We start from the raw sequence: 26479 nt of genomic DNA, 5'->3' as shown, positions 1-26479 counted from the left end.
AGATGGGAATCCAGTTGCAAAGAGAGTATCAAGTAGAATAAAGATGAGACCAATTAGACATATTAATGAGAAAAGAAAGAAAATGAATATCTTTAACATTGAAAATGCAAATTGTTCACTAATTCAGCGGTGCCTCAAAATTTACTCCAGAAACCTTCATTGCAAGCATTGCAATAAAATGTATATATGAATTTAATCCCAAGAGGGTCAGGGCTGTGCAAACCATTTCCACTCTACCCTGAATGAAATGGTACAAGGTCACAATATATCCTGATGATGTGGAAAAACAATAAAGTTGGAAATGACTTTCACCTCCAGGTATTCAAGATCATAAAAATTAATTGCAAAGTACACACACTGACTGCACAAATAGCACTCATGCAAAACAAACAATAACATGATTTAAAACGCTATTTCCACTTTTGCCATTGCCTTTTCTTTTCATTCTAATAAGTGGAGTCCAAATAGACAGAACAAGCCTCAGCAACTAATTTAATCTTTTCTGGCACAAGTCAGTTCAATTCACATTGTGTCCCCTGTGCATTGATAGTGGATAACAGTCATTCTGCACACTTTCACTGCCTTGTACTGCAAGGTTCCTTCTGAAGTGTTAGGGCACCATAATCACAACATCAGACAGCCAGCAAGTCATTCAGTGACAGAAATGTAAAATTCTTCTAGATTACCCCTGCTCCAAAACTGTAGCTTTTCCGGAAAACTGCCCAGGCAGGAAAAGAGTTTGGAGAGCTGCTACATAAGAAGTAATGCTACCTGGGCAGTTATCACACTAAACACAGTGGAGAGGAATGATCTGCAAAATTCAGAAAAGATACAATGCTAGGCCTCCATATAAATTTCAAATGAAACGTAATTGTGGGACAGATCTAGCATCATGCATCTTATAACATTATTAAAGTAGAGAAAAAAAATATAATGAGTGGGAGCAGTAAAGTTCCTTCCTCACCATTTCCCCCCATTCATTCTAAATATCAGGAATCTGATTTGAACAAACGAGCTAATGGAATGAGTAATGAACAGGCTGGGATTGGAATGGGAAGTCATTAAATGGCAGGTTGGAAACACTATTATTGAAGAAATAACTTTTTTGTGGATATTATTAAAAACCTGCATTATCCTTAATTCCTCTACTTCAGGGAGAATCTTAGAGTATGCAGATGGAACAAATAATGAGAAACTGGAGGAACTCAGCACATCAGGTATCAGGCTTCTGATTAAACCCCACACAGTTATCTCATGATACTCTTGCATTGCACTAATTTATTATTTTTTTCATGTTGAATCTATACTCTATAATTATGGTCTTGTTTATATGGTTGTACGAATATCAGAGTTGTCCTGTTAGACTACTTGCAGAAGAACCCTGCTTACTGCACCAAATATAACATGACAAATAAACTTAATAGATCTTATAGCTTCACCACTGGAAGAATCCATGGCTGGTCCGTTTCTGTTCTGGATGTTACCATTCTGACTACTAAACTCAGCCAACTATTTAATCCCTGTCTTTAGTCTGTGTCTTTGTTGTCAGGAACATTTTAAGAAAAATAAGGCTACCCAGTATTAAGCTAATGTGGGCCGATCTATATCCCATTGAAATAGGAAAGTCCCTCTCAGTAAGACAACTTTCTGGACTTGTTATAATTTAGGGCCTCGACAACTGGATGTGTTCAAATGTAAAAAGGTCATGGATTGTGCACCAGAACATTTTGTTATTTTGGGATATAGGTAATGAAAGCAATAATTAAACTTTCAGCAATAAAAGTTACAGCTACAGAGACAAGCAAATTGCAGAAGTCAAAGCAAACAATCTAGTGATCTAGCAGATTGGATATTAGAATGTCAGATCAGGGTTAAGCTACAATAACAGTGTGAGCCGAAGTGATAGAATTGAAGCAATGTTCAATGGAGAAGGGGTGGGGTTAAAGCAAGAGGATTTTAGCTTCCTGGAGTTTAACTAAACATCTAAAATAGAACTGAATAGTACAAACCTTCACACCGATATTGACATCACATCTCTGGTGAAATCAGTGAATGGTGCATAGATTAGAAATTGAAGGAGGTAAGAAAGATTTTTGGCAGATTACAGAGAGGAGACTTTTGGGTGGAAATGGAGCCCAATGCAGAATTTTACCCGTGATTAATTTATTAACTTACGTACTAGAAGAGGGCAACAGGGCAATGAAGAGAAGACGTCAGATGAGGACTCTTAACATATCTTTGTTCCCAGCATGTTACTTCAACAAATTCCAATAAATTGATCAATGAATAATAACTAAATGGTGTGAGTGAAAGAAGATCCTGGGCACAACTTTGAGCTAAGCTTCTCCAACTTCTTTCTCCAAGACTTGTTCATAAATTCAGATAATACTCAGCAGGAATGAAAGGGAGAGAGACACAAAGAGAGGTGCTGCTGCTTCAAAGTTCTGCAGACGTGGACTTTAATGTTCAGATCCAGTATTTTCTAAGTCATCTCTGTACATTCTCTCTATGACTACATGTATTTGCCCTGGAGGCTCAGTTTTTTTTCCCCCCATAATCTTAAAGACATGCTGGCAAGTTGATTGTCAACTGTAAATTACCCAAGGCAGAAAAATCAGTTGATGGGAACACGAGAAAAAAATAAGTTACAGGAAACAAGTGGTGATGGGATTGAAGGAAATATTCTGAGAGTCAACATTTATTCAATGGGCCATACAACCTCTGTGAAAAGACTTCAGCTTAATATGACTTTCTCTGCTTCATTGCTATAAAGGAAAAGGAAGTGTTGGATCTTCTTAGAAACATCAAGAGTGATAAGTCTCTGGGGCCAGATGAAATGTACCCCAGCTTGCTGTGGGAAGTGAGAGAAGAGATAGCTGGGGCAGTAGCGATGATCTTTGAATCCACTTTGGCTGCAGGGGAGGTGCCGGAGGATTAGAAAATGACAAGTGTAGTCCTCTTGTTTAAAAAAGGTAATAGGGAGAATCCTGGGAATTATAGACTGACCGGTGAGTCTTATGTCCAAACTAATGGAGAGATAGGATCTATGAGCATTTGAAGATGTACAGTCTACTAAAGGATAGTCAGCAGAGCTTTGTGCCTCATGAGTCTAATTGAGTTTTTTGATGAGGTAATAAAAGAAATTGATGAGGGCAGGGCATTAGATGTGGTCTACATGGATTTAAGCAATGCATTTGACCATGAGAAACTCTTCCAGAAAGTCATGAGACACGGGATCAATGGCTGTGTGGATTACATATTGGGTTGGAAGAAAGTATTCTGCCAGGAGGTCAGTGACTTGTGGAGGTCTGCTAGCCTGCTTTCTGTCATTTTTGTAAATAACCTTGATGAAGAGGCAGAAGGATGGGTTAGTAAGTTTGCATATGACGCAAAAGTTGGAAGAATCGTGGATGGAGCTGAAAGTTGTAGAAAGTTACAAGTGGATATTGACAGGATGCAGAGTTGTGTAGAGAAGTAGCAGATGGATTTCAATCTGAATAAGTGTGAGGTGATGCATTTTGGAGGACTAACCAGAAGGCTAAGTAGAGGGCTAATGGTCAGTTACTTAAAGTGTGGATGAACAGAGGGACCTTGGGGTTCAAATCCATATATCCCTCAAGGTCATCGCACAGGTTGATAGGATAGTTAAGAAGGCCTATGGGATGCTGGGATTCATTAATAGAGGGATTGAATTCAGAAGTGGAGAAGTCATGTTCCAACTCTACAAATCTTGGGTAAGACCACACTTAAGAGTATTGTGTTCATTTCTGGTCACCTCATTATAGGAAGGATGCGGAAGTTCTGGAGAGGATACAGAGGAGATTTACCAGGAAGTTGCCTGGATTGGGAAACAAGTCTGATGACGCAAAATTAGAAGAGGTGGGACTTTTCTCTTTGTACTGTAGAAGGATGAGAGGAGACTTGATAAGAGGTCTACAAGATTATGCGAGGCAAAGATAAGGTGGACAGCCAGCACCTCTTACCCAGGGCAGGATCAGCAAACACAAGAGGACATATATACAAGTTAAGGGGGGAAGTTTAGGGGAGACATTAGGGGTTAGTTTTTTTTAACGCAGAGTTGTGGGTGCCGAGAATGCCTTGCCTGGGATGGTGGTGGAGGCTGAAACATGGGGGGCATCTTAGACACATGGATGAAAGAAAAATAGAGGGTTATAGAGTAGGGAGTGTTTTTAAAGTAAGAAATATTTGGGTCAGCATGTCATCGATGACCAAAGGATCTGTACTGTTCTATGCAGCAATAATAAATATGCTAAACTATCTGGCCATGCAGTGAAATGGTCATGCTATCTTGCTGAGCACAGGAAAGGAAACATGAGAAGAATTTGCAATGTCTGCTGGATAAAAATTATAACCAAGGTGCTCCCACACTGGCTGGGATCTGCTGACATCAGACAGAAACAGAAAGGCAAAGGAAAATTCTCCTTCACTCTCAGGGATTTCAGCCTTTCAGGTTCTGTCTGATGTCAGCAGTCTGCAGACCACAGCTAACATAGGAGCATCTTACTTTATCATTCATTTTATCCTGTAGCCACAGCAAAACTGAAAGTCAAAGGTAAATTCTCCTTCACTTTCAGGGTTCTTGCCTAGGTACCAGGAAGTATGATGATGGGCAATTGGAAAATAATCACTGAATAGGATGAGCCAGAGCAGCTAGTTTATGGTCTCACTCTTGGAAAGCATGGGTGGGAAATTTCTAAATGAGTGGAAACATCCACAACACCCAGGGATACCAAGATGATGTGGGGGAAAGCTTGCTGTATTATGCCTATATCTACTCTTATCAAACACAATGCAACATCTGTCAACCATATTGTGGCATTGGTCCTGAGCTGTGAGACTCTATTGCAGGTGTGGCTGACCTTTTAATTTTCATTTTAGGTATACAGCACACTAACAGGCCATTTTGACCCTGGGGGTGTAGATTAATTGGTCAGTACTGACTTGTGGGCCAAAATGGCCTGTTACCGTGCTGTATGTCTCAATTGAAAATTAAAAGGTTGGTCACCTTGCTCTATTGCCTCAAGGTCGTAAGAGATTTCTCTTTCTAACATTTTACCAGAGGATCATTTCACTGCAGAAGCTGGTACCTTTATTCAATGTGGCTGCTCCCATCATTGATCTCACCACAAGTTGAAGGGAGAAGGGCTTTGAGTAGTGATTCAAGTGGGAAATCCCAGAGAGTAACATGTGATATAGGATGAAAATGGCAATCCAGTTGGCATCAGAGTTCAGTTCAGGTGACTTTCAGACAAGCCAGTGAGGAGAAGGGAATACATTTCTATATGGGATTAAACCTTACCACCTGCAACTATATAATTAATTTGTTACAAAAGTTGATACCCTTTAATCCAGTGGTTCTCAACCTTTTTCTTTGCACTCACATACCCTTTAAGTATTCCCTATGCCATAGGTGCTCTGTGATTAGTAAGGGATTGCTTAAGGTGGTAGGTGAGTGGAAAGAAAAAGGTTGAAAACCACTGTTTTTAATTGTACCTAATTGACTTGTTAAGTGCAGCTTCATAACTCCAAAGGAAAAGGGCCAATGACAATTTTTCTCAAGCAAAATATTTCAATTAACAATCGAGTCTAGAGCAATGATTCTCAACCTTCCCTTCCTTTCGCACTCACATAGCAGCTTAAGCCACCCCTTACTAATCACAGAGCACAGACCTCGCATAGGGTGAGTGGAAAGGCACTGCTTTAATCTTTGAATAAACATACTCAACAACAGCCAGCAACTATTTTTTCTCTCGTCTCCTTTTCCAAATCTTTCTGCTTCCCTGTAATAATGACCTTGCCCACCACCTTCCTTACTTGGTGTCATATGCAATTATATCTTTGCTTTCAAATTCAAAATAGTTTCAGTACATAGTCATTTGCTTTTTTTTTTATTTACAGCATAACAGGCAAAAAGTTGTCATACGGATTGCAATATTTCCCATTTGGCAGAGTAAAATCACAATGTTAAGCATTGGAAGTACAATATATCTAAATAAATAAACTAGGCATAGTAATTTACAATGTATTATGCATGACTTTAATGAAGTCGTCACTACAGTGAGTATTGGTCATTTAATAAATAAAAAATTAAGACTTAAAAGCATTTTGTGAATAATGAATCTTATTGTGTTCTTTCTCATGAAAATACATCCATTTTGATTCATGATTGTCATTTGGTTGAATTCATGTATATTCTTGTGATGACTGAAGATACATAATTAATCTTCTCCAATTCAACGTAGTTTGGTTGCAGGTCAATAATTGTTCATTACTTTTGCATACGTTTAATACCTGGAGACAAAGAATGACATCGAAAAGTTAAACAAACAGGGCTTTAAGGAAAGAAAATCATGCAATTCGAAGCTTAAGTTGATAACTTTGAAAAAGCAAAAGAAAAACAAAATGAACAATCCCAAGAGAAAAATATCCAAGGCAATCTCTTGCATCTCTCCATTTAATCTTTCATGTAAAATTGAATCAGTTTCCCATGTGCAGGATGCATTCATCCGATGAATCCTAATTAATGTACAAGCTTCAATAAATTGCTGCTTGGTGATTGCAGCCAAACCTTGTTTTGTCCTTGCACAAAGTTGACACATGCAGATACTCACTAGGAAGTCACTGGAAACTCTACAAATGCAAACTAACTTATTTTCCCTTACCAAAAGAAGCCAATTGTCATCTGCTCACAGCTACAATGGTTAATAACCCAACTCTCTTTTTAAAAAAAAAATATGTGGATTCTAAAAATAATCAGTGCACATTCAAGCACAATTCAAAGGAATACAAGGTTATTTATTCTGACGCAATTTGGGACATGATATGGAACTTCGCAGCAAGCATAATGTTGGGACGAGAAATTTGTACCATTTTTATACAACTTTAAAGTCCAATTTGTCCTTGCAAGTAGGTGATGAATTATTTCTTCTTCTTAGTCAATCCCTCAGGCTTGAGGATGACCTATTTCAGTTTAGTGAATTATGAAGGAACTAATGATGCCAATTTGGGAACCCCAGATTCTTCCACAGATGTGAAGCAATTTGTGGCGGATGGTACTTTCAGCACACCGGCACCCAACACAGCCAGTGTTGAAACTAAATCAATTAATCTGAGTTGCAATGCAGTCTGAACAAAAACAGCAGCCAATTCAGCATTTTCTGTAATTTTCCAGTACGACTGATCCTAAACCTCAACTTCTCTTACCCACTGGATCCCCAAACACAATCTGCTAGAGATCCTGATGAAAAGTTTCAGTTCAAAACAATGACCATACTTTTCTCCCACTGATGCTGCATAGCCCACGAGTTCATCCAGCAGATTGTGTTTGACTTCTGCTGTCTCCCGTGGATTTCCATATCAGATACAAAAATCTGTTAACTTCAACCTTGCATATACCATAGTCAGCAACTGTTGCCCTCAGAGGTGCAGAAAACTAGCGTTTCACAGTCTTTCAATTGAATTATTTCCCCCTCCATGCACACTTTCATTATAATGGATGAACTAATAACCTGAGATCATGCCTTTCACCTATTGAGCCATGTGGTTCAATGAGATTACCCATCATTCTTCTGAACTCTGCACTGGTGTATTTTCTCCTCAATCACAGTAATGTTAGACCCATCTCAGTAAATCATGGTTATAACCAGAAAATTTATACATTCAGATGATCCTATGGTGTAACCAACTGAACTACATTTAAATGTCACCGAATCAAGAAATCGATGCAAGTTCAGAATTTTTTTTGAAGTGAGTTCAAATATCATCAGTTGAATATAAGCTATTGTAAGGTTATAAAGGAGAAATACATTACTTATAGTGGATAACAAGGGCATATTTTCTCCAAGTCTGAATTACAATCCAATTGTTTTTAATTCGAATTTGTCTGTTAATGCATTGTACTTAAAAAAGTTTCATCATATGAGCTGAAATTATTAAAATTGCATCTTGTGGTTTAATTCATTCAACAGTAACAAGGCAAGAGTCTTACGTTTGCAATACGTGCATTATTATGTCAAATACTTTCTGGGATACATTATATTCTGGTCACATCAGAAATTTTATGGGCATCCTATTACAAGCAAATCATCAATAAGCTTGATTGCATTTCTAAATGTCCCGATGAAGATAATTAATTATACTACAAGGAAATGAAAATTGTTCACTTTCCCCATCCTCAAATTCCAGTTTGTCACCCAGTGATACAGTATTTGTAACCAACATCTGGAATATGATATAAAATGCATGAAATAGTTATTTCAGCAGGCTTCAGTAGGGTTTTATAGGGTTTAAAAATGATGTAAATGTGTAAAGGTGTAAATGTACTGTCCTAGTGACAGCTCCAGAAAAATTGACTGTTCCATTGACTTGGAACCAATGTTAATGATGTTCACATCTGAGTATTATGCTGTCTTGTAAAACAATTACAGATCTAGCGGAGTACAATTTGTGGAGGGGGGGCTCATGCAAATGAATTATATGTTGGGAAATCAAATTTAAAATCTATTTCAGTCAGAGTACTAAAGAAGATATTACAATCACAAATTTTTAATTTGAATATTAGACATCCTGGATACACCAAACAGCATGTTGAGAAAAATCAAATATAATTAAAGATAAACTTTTCTACTTCAAATTTCAAATCATAAAAATATTGTCACAAAGTGGAAGTTCTTAATATTACTTTCAAAATTAAGAACGCTTATTTTTTAAATTATAGCATTAAAAAAATTAGTGTCACTGCCATATTCAAAATATTTCACATTTAGTGATTGTGAAAGTGATTTATATGAAGTCTGAACAAATATTACATTGAATGTGATAATCTATCCAACTCTCAAAAGTGCCAAGTGAATCACTAAAGTACTGTAATACCTTGGTTTGAAAGAATTTGTTTTGTCTGGATGGTAAAACAAGTCAGCCTGATGAGTTATGGCTTGGAACATCAGCAAACTGCGATGAACCTGGGCCCCTATGTAACATAACCCTATGTTCCTGAATCTCTCATGAAATTCTAATGCGAGTCATACTTGAAAATATAATGTCAAGAGTCAATTGTGTCAATGCATTACCAGGTTAACTCACTTTCAAAGCGTCGCATTCTGATGGCAAGACAAGTCACTGGCCATCATAGTTGATGATATTCAGATCCCTGTACTGCTGAACTTTATAGACACTAATTTTCATGATAAAGACCCTCCAAGATTATTTCAGTTCACGCAAGTCTCCAAAATTTCTGTGTTATTTGATATTGTACCAAATGTTAAGGAGAGATTTGAAGCAACGTGACAGAATGAAACTATGGTGTATATTCCATTCACAGTTCACGCAAATAATTCAAATTGTGTTGGTAGTTATTGCACATAAACATTGTATTTTAACATTCATCTTTTTAAAAATTGAATAATAGGATTTCAACTCCAATTTAGGCCAGCGGGTTGCCTTGTCAAAAATTTTTAACTATGGTGGTTTATTTTCATTTTGTCTTCCATAATGGCGATTAACAGTGGGATCACATAACCCAATTGAACAGCTTGAAGGTGTTTTTTTTTTAAATCTTGTGGGGCACATGTTGCACCTCCAGCACAATGCACAAGCCTAAAGCAATTCACTTCAGAATAAAAACTCTCATAGAATGGCCAGCTGGATGTTGTACAAACAAAGTGCCTTTGGATCCAGTAAGTGCAAGCACAACTTGGTTGAAATTTAAAAACAAGGCACTTGGATGCAATATGAAAGGATTGGCACCATAATGGAAAATTGATGCTGACTTGGTGCTGCAGGGAGATAATCTCCCAATTAAGGGCACTTACAAATGTACTTATATGGCATTTGATGACTTCTGCTTTTTAAATGTCAAATCCTCATCTTTATTTTCTTAAAGTATTAATTTATGCTAGTAACTTTCACATCTAAGTTCATTTCCAGAGCCTTATTATTCAATATTTGAACTTTAGACCAAGGATAATTCACAAGTACTTTCCAGATTTGTTGTTTAGAAAATGTTTTAGAGTCTAATACCACTGTTTGTAAATGGATCCAGTCATGACACTACGATTAGAGCAGAAAACATGATAGTTCAGGCTCTTCGGTTGAGTAGGTTGAAGTTGTGCCAATCTATATAAATCTACTCAGCTAACTAAACCTCCCATAGCTCACACCCATAACCCTTTATATTCTTCTTGCAACCATGGATCCATCTAAGAGTCTTTGAAATGTACCCATATTCCAGCCTTCATCACCAGCATTCCAGGTACCCAATACTCTCTGCGCGTATAAACTTACCCCTGGCATCTCCTCTAAAATTTTCTCACCACACCTTAAAAATTGTCCTCTGGTATTTTCTACTGTCACCCCAAGCCTATCCATCCTTATCTATGCTTCTCATAATCTTGTAGACCTCCATTAAGTCACCTCATCATTTTTCAGTGCAAAGAAAAAAAGCTGTTAACCCTGCCTCATAAGATTTGTTCTCCAATTCTGGCAACATCTTGGTAAATCTCCTCTGCACCCTCTCCATAGCTTCCATATCCTTCTGACAATGAGTCGACCAGAACTGAACAAAATTATTCCAAGTGTAGTCTAACCAGAGATTTATAAACCTGCAAAATTATCCCACGGCTCTAGTTCTCAATCTGACTACTCAAGGCCAGCATACCATAAACCTTAATTTCCCTATCAACCTGCATGGCTTCTTTGAAAAATCTATGGATTTGGAACCCAAAGTCCCTCTGTTTTTCCACACTGATAAGGACCATTAACCACCTTAAAGTTCAACCTTTCAGTGCATCTCTTCACACTTATCCTGATTGAACCCAATCTGCCACTTCTCCAACCAACTTGGCACTCTATCTATATCCTGTTGTAACCTACTACAACCTTCTACACTATCCACAAAACCTCCAACCTTTATGTCATCTGCAAATTGACTAATCTTTACTTCCACTTCTTGATCCAGGTCATTCATTTATTAAAATCACAAAGAGCAGTGATTCACGAAGATTACTAGCACACTGGGACTAGTCCAGGGAAGTGCACTATTTGTTAATTAATTCACAGGGAGGTACAAGAAAATATACAATGAATGTACAGCATTTGAAACTGCCTTCCCATTAATTGAAACACTTTTTCATACAAAATTTATTTTAAACATTAAAGGAGATGAGAATTTTGAAATCAAGCCAGTCATCCCGATGAGTTACGGCTTAGAGAGTCAGCAAACAGCAAAGAACTTGGGCCCCAAGTTAAATAATCCAATGTTTGTGAATCTTTCATGAAATTCCACTACCAATCATATGTGAAAATGTAATCTCAAAGTGAATTATGTCAATGCATTGCCCATTTTCAAAGTACCCAAATCTGCCAGCTCATATGAAATACATTATTTTAAAAAAAAATTTTGATGAATTTAAAATTGCTACTGAAAAAGGAGGGTCCTGTATGAGCAAACCTTGAAATTTATATGATGCCAAATCCTATCCTCCTCCCCCCCATCCCCCACCAGGAGGTTTCTTTGTCAAAACTTTGCAAGTAAGCGACTGGATTCCCAATTCAGCTCCAAAATAAAGATAACTATTTTATTACATATCCACCCCCCAACCCCCACTGCTCTTCAGGAGGTTTCTTTGTCAATACTTTGCAAGTAAACGACTGGATTCCCAATTCAGCTCCAAAATAAAGATAACTATTTTATTACATATCCACCCACCCCCCCCCCCCCAAAACCCCACTGCCCTTCAGGAGGTTTCTTTGTCATTACTTCGCAAGTAAGCGACTGGATTCCCAATTCAGCTCCAAAATAAAGGTAACTATTTTATTACATATCCACCCCCCCAGCCCAACCCCCATTGCCCTTCAGGAGGTTTCTTTGTCAATACTTTGCAAGTAAGCGACTGGATTCCCAATTCAGCTCCAAAATAAAGATAACTATTTTATTACATATCCACCCCCCCCACCCCCCAAACCCCACTGCCCTTCAGGAGGTTTCTTTGTCAATACTTTGCAAGTAAGCGACTGGATTCCCAATTCAGCTCCAAACTAAAGATAACTATTTTATTACATATCCACCCCCCCCACCCCCAACCCCCACTGCCCTTCAGGAGGTTTCTTTGTCAATACTTCGCAAGTAAGTGACTGGATTCCCAATTCAGCTCCAAACTAAAGATAACTATTTTATTACATATCCACCCCCCCCCCTCCACCCCCAACCCCCACTGCCCTTCAGGAGGTTTCTTTGTCAATACTTTGCAAGTAAACGAGTGGATTCCCAATTCAGCTCCAAAATAAAGATAACTATTTTATTACATATCCACCCCCCACCCCCCACTGCCCTTCAGGAGGTTTCTTTGTCAATACTTCGCAAGTAAGTGACTGGATTCCCAATTCAGCTCCAAACTAAAGATAACTATTTTATTACATATCCACCCCCCCCCCCCCCCAACCCCACTGCCCTTCAGGAGGTTTCTTTGTCAATACTTTGCAAGTAAGCGACTGGATTCCCAATTCAGCTCCAAACTAAAGATAACTATTTTATTACATATCCACCCCCCCCCCAACCCCACTGCCCTTCAGGAGGTTTCTTTGTCAATACTTTGCAAGTAAGCGACTGGATTCCCAATTCAGCTCCAAACTAAAGATAACTATTTTATTACATATCCACCCCCCCCCCCCCAACCCCACTGCCCTTCAGGAGGTTTCTTTGTCAATACTTTGCAAGTAAACGAGTGGATTCCCAATTCAGCTCCAAAATAAAGATAACTATTTTGTTACATATCCACCCCCCAACCCCACTGCCCTTCAGGAGGTTTCTTTGTCAATACTTTGCAAGTAAGCGACTGGATTCCCAATTCAGCTCCAAACTAAAGATAACTATTTTATTACATATCCACCCCCCCCCCCCCCCCCCAACCCCACTGCCCTTCAGGAGGTTTCTTTGTCAATACTTTGCAAGTAAGCGACTGGATTCCAATTCAGCTCCAAACTAAAGATAACTATTTTATTACATATCCACCCCCCCCCCCCCCCCAACCCCACTGCCCTTCAGGAGGTTTCTTTGTCAATACTTTGCAAGTAAGCGACTGGATTCCCAAATCAACAACTTGATTCACATCCAGGGGTGAGGGCATCTTTCATCCAAGCAGACTATAATCAAGGGGGGGGGGGGGAAATGTTTCAAAAACGTGGGGGGGGGGGGGGGGGGTTGGCACTGGGAGGTGGAGATTCCATCCTGTCCGCCTGTGAAAATGCCCAAACGGATTAGATTTCTGCAAAGATACCCTTGCTTCTCGCCCTCTGGGCATCCAGCAGTAAACGGGTTCCACCATCCCATCCCCTTTAAAAACAGCGCAGTCTTCTCGATGGATGTTTGCTGGACTAAATCTGAACCCCCCTCCCATTGAATCGATGCAATGAGCTGACGGGGCGAGGAGCAGTCCGAAGGCGTGCACACACAGACCCGGCTCAGGGGGGAGCAAAATCAAAGAGGCGCCCCCCTCCCTCCCTCCGCACCAGCGTGACCCTGTTGATTTCACCGGGCTCGCGGTGGCGGCAGAGCAGCGGGTCCGGACTCACCGTCCGGATCAGGACACGGTGCTGATGGGTGTGGGCGCGCAGAGGTGGGCCAGCTGCCGCGACTTCACCGACTGAATGGCCTGCCGGTTCTTGAACTGCACCATCCCCAGGGTGATCTCGGCGTTCCACGTCGCCTCTTCCAGGCACCTGAAGTCGATCTCCTTGCTGTCTGTCATCACCACGGTGAAGTAGACGTAGCGGCCTTTCCTCTCCACGCAGTCCACCGTCTTCATGTTCTCGAAGGCCAGCACTTTGCATTTGGCCCGGCTCGCCTTCGGGTCGTGGATGCAGAGACCGGCGTCCGTCAGCAGGCAGTGTTTCCTCTTCCACAGCTGCAGCAAGCCGTCGCTCCTCTTCTCCAGCAGCCCTTCCTTCAGGATGGGCTGGCTGCTCATTGTCGGCCGCGCCGCCGTTCCCTGCACCTCTCGACCGGGGAGCTTCTGGGACGGGAGACCCCCTTCTTTTCTAATGCATCGCTCCTCTGCGCCCGACGCGGGTCTCTGCAGCCGCGGAACAGGGACCCGGCGGCCTTTTTATTCATCTCGCCATTTCTTCGCCCAACCCTCCGCTTTGACGTCTCGCAGATCAAAGGCTCGCTCCTCCGCAGCGGATAGTGGGGAGGAGGGAGGAGGGAGGAGGGAGACTGCATCACCGAGGAAGTCCCGTCTTTAACGTCACCCCCAACAAGTCCTGGCGTTGGGGGGGGGGGGAAGTCCCGTCTTTAACGTCACCCCCAACAAGTCCTGGCGTTGGGGGGGGGGGGAAGTCCCGTCTTTAACGTCACCCCCAACAAGTCCTGGCGTTGGGGGGGGAAGTCCCGTCTTTAACGTCACCCCCCAAACAAGTCCTGGCGTTGCGGGAGGGGGGGGGGGGGATAAAACCAAAGGAAAACCTCCAAGGCAAAGGAAGAGCACTTCTCCTGCCATTCTTTGTGGCCACCACCTGCTGCGGTCCAGAGAGAGAGCGAGAGACAGATTGCTGACCGCTCCCACTTCTTTCCGATCTGCCCACGTCCCTGCCAACAGGGTGCAAGATTTCTAGATGCATGGCCTCCGATTTACCCCCCCCCCCCTCAGTCTGGCTCCTTTGCAAGGGGTGTTCATTCCCTGCCTCCCTCCCGTACTGGACATGCGATGATTGCCTTGTTCCCGCAACGCCGCACTCTGCAACTGTTCTTGCTCGAAGGACGCGTGGGCTGAATGGCCGTCGCTCAGTTTTCCTACACTCATCCCCCCCCCCCACCCCCCACCCTCTCATGAGAGAGGAAGAGTGTTAACGTTCCTTTCTAAAGTCGCCATTATTTCTCCATTTCAGAACTTATTGTTGTGAAGAAGTCATGAAATTCGGGGCTTGGTGGCAGCATCAGGGGGCAAGGGTTCGGATGATAACCATGGAAGAATAACAATAACACTGAGGCCGTGTCTTTGGTTCATTGATTATTCAGGAATCTGACGGCAGCAGGGAAGAAGCTGCCCCTGTGCCTCTTCTTGAGGCAGCTGGACTTTTTTGCTGATGGTAGCAGAGCGAAGAGGGCATGGCCTGGGTGTCTTTGAAGATAGAGGCTACTTCTTTAAGACACCCCATCAGGAGATAGATGGAAGGCATGGCCTGGGTGTCTTTGAGGATAGAGGCTACTTTTTTAAGACACCGCCTCAGGTAGATGTCCTCGATGTCTGGTGCCTGTGAGGTTGCAGGCCAAGTTGTCAACCCTCTGGAGTTTCCGAGTTCCCAGCATTTTCTGTTTTCATTTCATTTTACCAGCATCTGCAGTTTTGTTTTGCTTTGGATTGTGTGAAAGGCATTTCATTAACACACACACACACACACACTGGAGGCAGGTGTGGTCTGGGCCTGATGGCTCACTCACCCAAGGAAAGTGCACGTTTAATGCATCGCCTCTCCTTTCTCAATATAGTGATCGCTGCATGGCCACTCTCTGGTTTGCCAGGCAAGAGGTCACTGCAAATGGCCTCTCCTACATTACAGCATCCTTAGCAACAACTTCTTGTTGGTGTCCCCCGTTTTCACTGGAAGTGGCTTGAGTTTGCTATGTCATGCTGCAACTGAGTGTACAGCAATATTTCTGGATGGGTAGGCTGTGCTTGTTAGCCTTAGTTGATAGCCAGTCGAAGAGAAGGAAAAGTCTGATTTCAAATTTGGATGGATGGGGCTCATTAGCCTTGTCAGGTCATCCATCTAGGAGAAGGTCACTCTGATGTAACACCTATGACCTGTGAACATGGCTGTCACCATCCCAGTGTGCTGAGCTGTGGTAGAGAAACCCTGGGTGTAAAGGGTGGGGCCAGTACTGAACACACTGCCCTCCACCTAAAAAATCTATTGAAGGACGTGCTCATGTCCTCGCTCCTGCCTAGATCTTTGTTCATGGAGCCTAGCCATGATACACATAATGAAATTTGTTTTGTGATTTTACAGTATGTATGGTCCTGGTGTTTCTGCATCACTATAAAGGTGAGGGACTGTGTGTCGGAACGGTTATTGAGGGAGCGATCATTGTTGGAGTGGACTGAGTCAGAGCAGAAAGGCTTTGGCTCAAGAGGTTTTGGCAAGATAGAGGCTGAGATGGTGGTGCAGGAGCTGAAGTAAGAAAAAAGCCACACTATTCGAGGAACAAAGTGGGTTGAGCAGGTAGAATCACACAAGGGTAGGTTTTATGTATCATTTTTTTTTCTCACTAGTCATAGAAGTGGGAATAGTAGCCAAAGCAGGGGAATGTTCTTCTTACAGAGTGTGAGTCTTCAGGGGAGCCAGCAGGATCCCTGACGATGTTAGCTTCAAGTGCATCCAGCTGCAGCTCCTGATAAACCAAGTTAAGGAATTGGAGCTTGAGTCAGGTGAACTCCAGGAGGAAAAGGGTGTGATAGACAGGAGTTACAGGGATGCTATCACACCTAGGAGGCAGGAGGAGGGTAGATGGGTGACAGTAATTAGAGGGAAAGGGAAAAGGCAGGCATTGCAGGGCACCCCTGTGGCTGACCTTAATAGCAAGTATAACAGTTTGGATATTGTGGGCGGAGGGGAAACGACCTACCACGAACAAGTCACGGTGATCAGGTTTCTGTCATGGAATCTGATCCTGTGGCTAAGACATGGTCCTTTGACATAAGTTCCATAACCAAGAAAGCCCAGCAGCATATTTACTTATTCAGGAAAGTTCATCTCCCACCCTCCATCCTACAGAGAATATTCCACAGAGAATGTATTGAGAGCATCCTGTTGTGATAGTACAGATCTATCACCAATGTACATAGTGTATATAGTTACTGTATCTAGACTGTGCTTACAGCGATTGGCTGAGAGCTAAGCCACGCCTATTGTCTGGCCTTAAAGGGTTGTGTCCCTAGCCAGGTCAGATCATTCCGGACTGGTCGGCCACCTGTGAAGAGCTCCTGTCTTTTGTTAATAAAAGCCTTGGTTTGGATCAACAAGTCTTTGATTCTTTCGAAGAGCTCTACACCTGTGTAACTGCATCACCACCTGGTTTGGAAGCTGTACCTTCTCAGACCAAGAAACCCTGCAAAAGACAGTGAAGTCAGCGGAAAAGATCTCCTACCATGATGGACATCTACAACACTCGATGCAGGTGAAGGGCAATAAGCATTGTGAAGGACTCCACCCACCCCTCAAGTAAACTGTTCTTCTTTCTGCCATCTGGTAGGAGGTACCGCAGCCCTCGGGCCCTTAGGTCCAGATTGGGTAAGAGTTTTTTCCTCCAAGCCATTAGAATCTTGAACTCCCAGATCATTTGGGGATTGGGTTCCATGGAATGTTAATGTATAAGTCTTAATATTTTACTTGTGTTGAACTTCTAATCTTTATTTATGTAAATATGTTCTATGGTCCTGGAGAAACTCTATCTCGTCTTTACCACACAAGCATGGTATGAACAACAAATAAAGATGATGATTTGAGAAGAAAAGGGAGGAAAAGATGTGAGCAATAATGATAGGGCATTGCACAGTTACGGGGACAGATAAGAGGGTTTTTTTATATACAACACGGTAACAGGCCCACGAGTCTATGCTATCCGCTTACACCCAATTAACCTACACTCCTGGTATGTTTCAATCAGGGGTGTAGGTTCTGTGGAAGAGATTGAGTATCCCTAGTGCCAGGGTCCAAGATATCTCAGATTGGGTTCTCGGCATTCTCAGGATGGAGGGTGAGCAGTCAGATGTTGTGGTCCATGTAGGGACCAATGACGTGGGTCTAAAAGGTGAAGAGGTCCTCCAAGGTGGGTTCAGGGAGTTATGCGCTTGGATGAAGAACAGGATCTCCAGGGTTGTAATCTCAGGATCACTACACTTGCCACATGTTAGTGGGTTAGCAAGAGGAGGCTAATGCAGCTTAATGTGTGGTGCAGGAGGGAGGGCTTCAGGTTTCTGGATCATTGGACTCACTTCCAGGGAAGGTGGGACCAGTTCCAACAGGACAGTTTGCAACTGAACTGGAGAGGGACTAATATCCTAGTGGGAAGGTTTACTAGTGCTGTTCCAGAGGGTTTAAACTAGATTTGAAGGGGGATGGGAACCAGAGCAAATAGAGGAGTGGAGGGGGGGGAAAGGTGACATGAAAATTGCATGTAACGTTAGAAGAACATGGTGGAAATGTTCTCAGGTGGATCTATTTCAATGCAAGGAGTATTTTAGAAAGGCAGATGAGCTTAGAACATGGATTGGCACATGGAATTATGACATTGTAGCCATTAGTGAAACTTGGTTGCAGGAGGGGCAGGAGTGTCAGCTCAATGTTCTGGGCCTTCCATTGCTTCAGACGTAACAGAATGGGTGGGGAATGAAAGGGGAAGGAGAGGCATAACTTGTCAGAGAAAATGTCACAGCTGTGCTCAGACAGGACAGACCAGAGGACTCTTCAGCTGAGGCTATATAGGAGGAGATGAGGAACAGGAAATATATGACCTCACCCATGGGATTGTATTACAGACTGTCCAATAGTCAATGAGAATTGGAGGAGCAAATCTGCAGCGAGATAGCAGACAGCTGCAGGAAACACAACATTGTGAAAATAGGAGATTTTAATGTTCCACATATTGACTGGGACTCCCATAATGTAAAAGGGCTGGAAGGCTTTGAGTTTGTCAAATGAGTTTAGGAAAATTTTATAAATCAATATATAGAGGCGCCAACTAGAGAGAATGCAATACTGGATCTCCTATTAGGAAATGAGGCAGGACAGGTAACAGTAGAATAAGTAGGGGAATATTTGGGGTCCAGTGATCATAATTCCATTAGTTTCAAGTTAATTATGGAAAAGGAAAGGTCTGGGACGAGTTGAGATTATAAATTGAAGGAAGGCCAATTTTGAGGAAATAAAGGATCTATAATGTATGGATAGGGATAAGTTGTTTTCAGGCAAGGATGCGTGAGGTAAGCGGAAGACCTTCAAAGGTGAAATTTTGAGAGTGCTCAATTTGTATGTTTCTATCAGGATTAAAGGCAATGTTAGTGGGCATCGGGAACCTTGGTTTTCGAGGGATATTGGGAATCGAGTTTGGAGGGTGTAGAGAAGGTCCGGGGAACACAGAGCAAATGAGGTACTTGAGGAGTATTTAAAAAAAGCAAGAAAGACAAAAATAAAATCAGGAAGGCTAAAACAAGGCACGAAATTGCTTTGGCAGACAATATGAAGGGAAATCCTAAGTGTTTCTGCAGATATGTTATGAGCAAAAGAATATTAAGGGACAAAATTGGTCCCCTCAAAGATTAAAGAGGTTGGCTACATATGGAGATAAAAGAGGTGGGGGGGGGGGGTCATAAATGGGTTTATTTCACCAGTATTCACTCAGGAAATTGGCACAGTCGTGAGAAGTAATAAAAACAAGCAGTGAGATCATTGAACCTATACTGATTAAAGAGTAGGAGGTGTTTGCTGTCTTAAAGCAACTAAGTGTAGATAAATCCACAAGCCTCAGACCTTGAGGGACACTAGTGTAAAAATTGCAGGGGCTCTGGCAGAAATATTTAAAATGTCCTCCAGCCGTGGTGCTGGAGGATGGGAGGGTGGCTCACATTGTTCCGTTGTTTAGAAAAGGCATCAAAAGTATCCCTGGAAATTATAGGCTGTTGAGCCTGTCATCATTAGTAGGTAAATTACTGGAAAGTGTTCTAAGAGATTGGATTTACAATTATTTGAATTGATTAAAGGATAGTCAACATGTCTTTGTCATGGTAGGTCATGTTTAACCAACCTTGTTGAGTTTTTTTGAGGAGGTTACCAAGAAAGTTGATGAAGGAAAGGATGTGGCCATTGTCTACATGGACTTTAGTAAGTCCTTTGACAAAGTCCCACATGGGAGGTTAGACAGGAAGGTTCAGATGTTCGGTATTCATGGTAAAGTAGAGAACTGGATTCGACAATGGACAGACAGGAGAAGTCAGAGGGTAGTGGTGGATGATTGCTTCTCAGTCTAGACGTCTGTGACTCGAGTCGTGCCTCAGAAATTGGTGCTGGACCATTGTTATCAATGATCTGGATTATAATGTGATAAATTGGATCAGCAAATCTGCAGATAACACTAAGATTGGAGGCACTGTGGACAACAATTAAGTTTTTAAAAGCTTACAGAGGAATCTGTATCAGCTGGTAAAATGGGCTGAAAAATGGAAGATGGAATTTAATGCAGAGAGGTGTGAAGTTTTGCATTTTGTAAGGACAAATCAAGAAAGGACCTATGCAGTAAATGGTAGGGTACTGAGGAGTGTGGTAGACATAGAGAGCTTTCGGCATATTGGCCTTCATAAATCAAAGTATTAAATAAAAGAGTTTGGATGTTATTGGTAAAGTTGATTAAGTCATTGGTGAGGCCATATTTGGAGTATTGACTGCAGTTTTGGTCACTTAACTACAGGAAAGATACCAATTAGATGGAAAGATTGCAGTGAAGATTTACTAGGATAATGCCCAAACTTCAGGAACTGAGTTACAGGTTAGGACTTTATTCCCTGGAGCATAGAAGAATGAGGGGAGATTTGATAAAGGTATTTAAAATTATGAAGAGGATAGGCAGAGAAAAAATAGGTAGGCTTTTTCTACTGAGGGTAGGTGAGATACAAACCACAGGACATGGGTTAAGAGGGGATGGGTTAAAGTTTAGGGGAACATTAAGGGGATCTTCTTCACATAAAGAATGGTGGGTGTGGAATAAGATGCCAGCTGAAGTGGTGAATGCTGGCTTCATTTTAACATTGAAGAAGAATTTGGGCAGGTGCATCGCTGGAAGAGGGAGGGGAGGGCTATGGACTGGGTGAATGGAGAAAAATGGTTTGGCACACACTAGAAAGGCCAAAGGGGCCTGTTTCTGTGCTGTAATGTTCTGTGGTTGTATGATTTCATTTCATTTTGGATTGTTGTGTGAAAGGGATTTCATTAACTCTTTGAGGGGATCGGTCGCCAATATTTTTTTAAGATCTTATTTTCAAAATTTGCACTTGTATAGCACATTTGCATATCAATATTCTCAAACAAACTGTATCATTTAATCTACAATAGATTAGCTTGGCAAGAATTTTCCTTGGAGATATGAAAACAATTGCTGGAATCTGGATGACATTTGTTTTCCTTTAACCCCATCCTTTGAGCAAATTTTCTGGAGGTTTTTTTCATGAAGGTTTCAACCCATCAATGTGGAATGGTAGGTAGCAGGGCCTCGATCTTCATCCTTCTCCCACGCAACCCCCAATGTAGCTCAACCAAGCATCAGGGCATCACTCCACAATGTTCTTCAGCAAATGAAGAAGTGCTGTTGGTTTTGAAGAGCAATCTCTGTTGTAATATAGGAATGGACACTAGATGGAGCAACAGTGCTAACAGCAAGAGATCTCAATGAGCAGGGTGATTTCATACTGACTGGGCTGTGTATTGTTATGGGCCCAGAGGACCCCAAAACCCAACAGCAATAGAAATTCACCAAGACAAATGGTTAATTAAACAAAATTTACTTTTAATTATCTTTAAACTTAAAAACAGGTTCAAACTTTAACTTATTATTATTAACCTAACTCAACTCCCTTCTAATTCTAAGCTCATGTGTATGTAATGTGTGTATATGTAAGTTCAGGAAAGTTCTTCGATTCACAGTACAAGCTCACTTCTCCAAGTTGACTGATATCAGGCAATTCTTGTCCTGTGCACAGAATTTACCATTTATGAATTTTACCAGGCTTTGGTGCTTGAAAGGTAAATGGTTACCGCTCAGGAAGGTTTTTGTTAGTTTTCAGAGAGAGATTTGTTGCTCACTGGATACAAACTGATTCCTTCCGATCAGCCACTTGCCAAAGAAACTTGCCCCGTCAGGGTTTTCCCGGTGATAATCTCTTTTTGTCAGGTCACCACAGAGTTCCTTTTTGTTTCCTTATTTCAAGTGAAACATTATGCCGCAGCCAGCCATCTCCTCTTGTATAGATCACAAGGGCTTTGACCAGGCTGATCTAAGAACTCACAACCCATCTTCAAAGTGGGCTTTTCCACAAGCTTGCCAGCTTGTCATGTTCCAGTCCCAGTTGCTGCTGAACTGAACACTCTCTCTCTCTCTCTCTCTCTCTCTCAGAGAAAACCACATGACCCTCTTAGAACAGCCAACTGCCCTCAGACAGACTGCAGCACCAGATCTAATCTTCTGAGTCCATTCAACTGTTGCTTTCCAAATAGTCCACTACTCCACAGCATGTCCAATTAACCCCAACTTGTGAAGTCTCTATAGCCATTCTTCAAAGTTTTTGCAAAGGTAATTGGAGCCTGGACAGTCTGGCTTGAGCAGAGCTCTGGCATTGTAAAATGAGATCAGTTTTGTTGTTTGTTTGTGACCTACACTAAAAAAACCTGCCACAATTTATCTCCTTTTAAAGCATATCTATATATGATATAAAATATAACATAATCCGTCACAATATCCACAGAAATATCCTTTCCTGCATAAGGCCCATATCCTCTATTCTTTTCCTATCCACATACCTGGTCCAATGTCTTTTAAACATTGTGATAGTATTTGCCTCTCCCACTTCTTTTGGCAGTTCTTTCCATATACCCACCATCCTCTGTGAAAATCTTGCCCCTCAGATCTACTTTAAATTTCTCCCCTTAAAACTATCCCCTCCTTCCTTGGAGAAAGACTATAATCTCACATCTATCTGGACTCCTCATAATTTAAAAAAACCCTCCATACAGTGTCTTCATCTCTCAGCCTAGTATGTCCCAGTAAGAATAATCCCAGCCTGTACAGACTCTCTGTTTAATTATGTTCCTCTATTTCAAGCAATAGTTTGATGAATCACTTCAGCTCTCTTTCTAATACAACCACATACTTCCTGTATTGTGGTGGCCAAAACCATACGCATGTTCCTGATGCAGCCTGACCAATATGTTGTATAAATGCAACACTCAATGCCTTGGCAAGTTTGATGAATGCCTTCTTCACTTCCGTACCTACGTGTGTCATCATTTCAGATAGTTATGAACTTGAACCCCAAGGTCCCTCTGTACATCTACGTTCCTGAAGACCCTGCCATTTACTCTTTATGTCCATTTACTGTTTGGTGTTCCAAAATTCATTTCCTGACAGACTATTTTTCCCTGTTCACCAATGGTTTAATTTAAAAGTAAACATTATTAAGGGCTCAGAATGTCCTGTTCCCTATTTCTGTAACTTCAGTGGGTGCTAAAGTATTCAAGATATCTGGTTGTTCCCTCTCAATCCCCTAATCCTCCATTGCATAACTTGATAGAACAATATTGCCATTCATGTTTACGCCAGCGAAGCTTTAAGCCTGATAATTCCTCCATTAAACTTTTCCATCTTCCTTCTCCCTCCTCTCTTAAGATACTTGTTACCTTAGATCAAGATTTTGGTCTTAATATCAAAATTTTTTTGATACCTGAAATACTTGGGGATTTTTTTTAATGATACTTTCAACAGAGCTATTGATCTGTCGGCACATAAATGCACAATTAAAGCCCCTTTCACACTTGCATCCCACTAAATTGGCTATTCCTGGGATAGGAATGGGGGGTTCACTTTTCACACTTGGCCACTCCTAACTAGGACACTGAATATTTTCACACTTGAAAGGGGCCATCCCCATGATTAGGACTGCTGTACCTTCTTCTGTTGACGTCATGACGTATTGAATGATGGTGAACCTGCCCTAAATCCTGATCAATGTATTATGATCTTATATTTGAACAAAATTAATCATGCCTAATTATAACATAATTAACCTTTATGTACAACACGGTATGAGCCCTTCAGCTCCTGTTGTTGTTGTGCCGACCTATATAAACCTTTACAAGGGACAGTGGGAAAGTGCGAGCAATAAATAGTAATAGCAGACTATTTTTATACAGAATGGGAAAGTTGGTAGTGCTATCACGTACAATTTATAAATACCATGGGGAAAAAATGATGGAGGACCTGCCCTCAGAATTCCTCAAGGCAGAGAAAGGGCTGTATGTGCGACAGCATACATGGAGCATTCATAGCGGATTTGCCTGCTGCATGGCATTCTAGGAAGTTAGGTCCGGCATGGCTTTTCTCCCACAGTCTTTATAAATTGTGCACACTGTTTAAAAATTGTCCGCTATTGCTGTTTATTGCTATTTATTTCCTCTCACTCTCTCACTCTCTCACTCTCTCTCTCTCTCTCTCTCTCTCTCTCTCTCTCACTGTGACTTTCCCATGGCAAAGTTTATACCTGTATTTTAATCTTTTCTTCCTGAACTCACACAAAAACTCTGATCATTTCAATTCCACAATGCAATTACCCCTTTTGCACTTGCCTGATCTCAACGCCGGCGTCTGCAGACACCAGGGATTGTGCTGGGGTCGAGGCCGTCAATCTGCAGCATGAGATGACATCATCTGATGCCAGCATTGAGCTGATTTTGCTTTTGCACTTGCCACTTTAAAGGCCGATTGACTCCTGGGATCATTTGCAAGTGTGAAGTGGGCTAAATATAGTTGATTGGAGTGAAACAATAACGTCTGCAGATGCTGTGATGGTATTTAATCCACAAAAGTGCTGGAGAAACTTGGTAGATCCTGCATCATCCATAAGAGGCAAAGATATATATAAAACAAATGTTTCAGACCTGAGCCTCTTGAAAAGGGGTCCCCACCCAAAATGTTGAGTGATCATTTCTACCCACAGATGCTGTCTGACCCTCAGAGTTCCTCCAGCAGTTCAGGGTTTGCTCAACATTCCAGCTTCTACAGCTTTAGTGTTTCTCTGTGGAAAGAAATAATCTTGGCTATCTCTAGATAAATCAATCCCATTGACTTCAATAGAAGTAGGGAAAACATAATGTCACATAAGTCTGCATCTCCTGCAACAAAAGGCAGAAACTAATTGCCTTGATGTTATCACACTCTATCTTGCTCCATTAATAGCATTGATGAATAAAAGAAAGATTGATGATGTGTATTGAATTTTGGAAGACTTTCAGCGATGTTTAATCATTCCAGACATTTCTTGCTGTCCATGAAAATAACCTGATCCAAAAGATCTTTTGCCTTGGAGTCTATGATCCTTTAACCCTTTGAAGTCCATGTCCATTTTACCACGAAGTGAATATACTCCGTGACCCTTTTTACCCGGACTGGTTTTATACCCAAAGACCAACTGGCTCCTACTGGTTTTCATACTGTTATACCCATGGACCCAGTCCGGAGTATTGATTATGAAAGTTTTAAAATGGCCGGAGTCCAAGGAGTTAATATTGGAATTCAAACCATAGGTTGTAATTACAAAAACAACCAAAACTGCAAACTAAAAAGACAACACGGATATTTCTTTCTCTTTATTGTGTGTTCTAAGATGCCCAACAGTAGTTCTTTCCAATGGTAAATTATTTTTTCCCCCAATATTGATGGCTGTGAGTTCCTTTCAAATAGATGATTTGTGTACAAGAATTTATGGAGACTGCAGAGGAGATGAGATGTTCTAACTAATCCTCACTGATGGTGGTCTAAAGGTGAAGAAATCCAGGATCCAGTTACACAGTGGGGGGTTGGTAGTTGAAGCTGAGGTGAGCACAAACAAGAATCAGTAGCAAAACATTTTAGGTCAGATGAACTATCGCATTATACAATAAAACATGCTAAATTCAATAAATGTTTATTTAATGTCTCTCCAACATGATGCAACAAATCTGAAATGATCTTTGTGTTCAGTTTGAAGTTGTCGATCATAATCCCCATTTTTTTTCAGGAAGCAAACATTTGAAAAAAAAATTGTCATGTTCTATCTCTAACCAATTGGTATTTAGGAGGTTGTGCTGTATCCCCTGTATACAATTTCATAGACGTAAAATATGAAGGGGTGGCATCTTCATATTGCTTTGTTTTTATTATCACAGGCTTTGTTGCCTTTATTTCAATGGGTATAGCAAGGGCAAAATCTTGCAGTATGGATTATCTAACAAATGCAGCACCAACACCTTGTTCTTAGGTGGGAACTGTTTAAACCAGTTATTCAGCTGTCGGCCTCATTCTGGATATGTATGGCCCCTAATCCAAAACACATAATGGATGCCCGAAGCAAATCAAAATCTTGACTACGGGTGTTGGTCCAAAATGTCAACCATCCTTTTTCTCCCATTGATGCTGCTTCATCCACTGATTTCCCGCAGTGGATTGTGTTTAGCTTCGGACTCCAGCTCCTGCTGTCTCCTGCGTGTCTCTGATTTACACCTGATCCTCACTTCCTTTCTTTGACCAACTAACCTCAGTACAAAGTGAGGTGGTAAACAAGGATGCAATTAACAGGCTAAGCACATAGTTGTGTCACAGATAGTTTGGCTTCTGGCATAATTGAACACAGACTTTAATGAAATGTGCAAACCCAGAATTATGTTGAAA

General features: G+C 41.4%; 1 protein-coding gene across 1 annotated transcript; it reads right to left on the bottom strand.

Annotated features, from left to right (window-relative positions):
* Nucleotides 1-5892: 5892 nt before the first annotated feature.
* On the bottom strand, nucleotides 5893-14154 carry LOC138765032 (pleckstrin homology-like domain family A member 2). Its single transcript, XM_069941675.1, has 2 exons — nucleotides 13588-14154; nucleotides 5893-6312 (listed from the first exon to the last, which is right to left on the bottom strand). The coding sequence occupies exon 1, from the start codon at nucleotides 13980-13982 to the stop codon at nucleotides 13596-13598; it is 387 nt and encodes a 128-aa protein (XP_069797776.1). The 5' UTR covers nucleotides 13983-14154; the 3' UTR covers nucleotides 5893-6312; nucleotides 13588-13595.
* Nucleotides 14155-26479: the final 12325 nt, after the last annotated feature.

Source organism: Narcine bancroftii, chromosome 5, assembly GCF_036971445.1.
Source record: "Narcine bancroftii isolate sNarBan1 chromosome 5, sNarBan1.hap1, whole genome shotgun sequence".
NCBI lineage: Eukaryota > Metazoa > Chordata > Chondrichthyes > Torpediniformes > Narcinidae > Narcine > Narcine bancroftii.
This window is presented reverse-complemented; position numbering and strand designations above follow the sequence as displayed.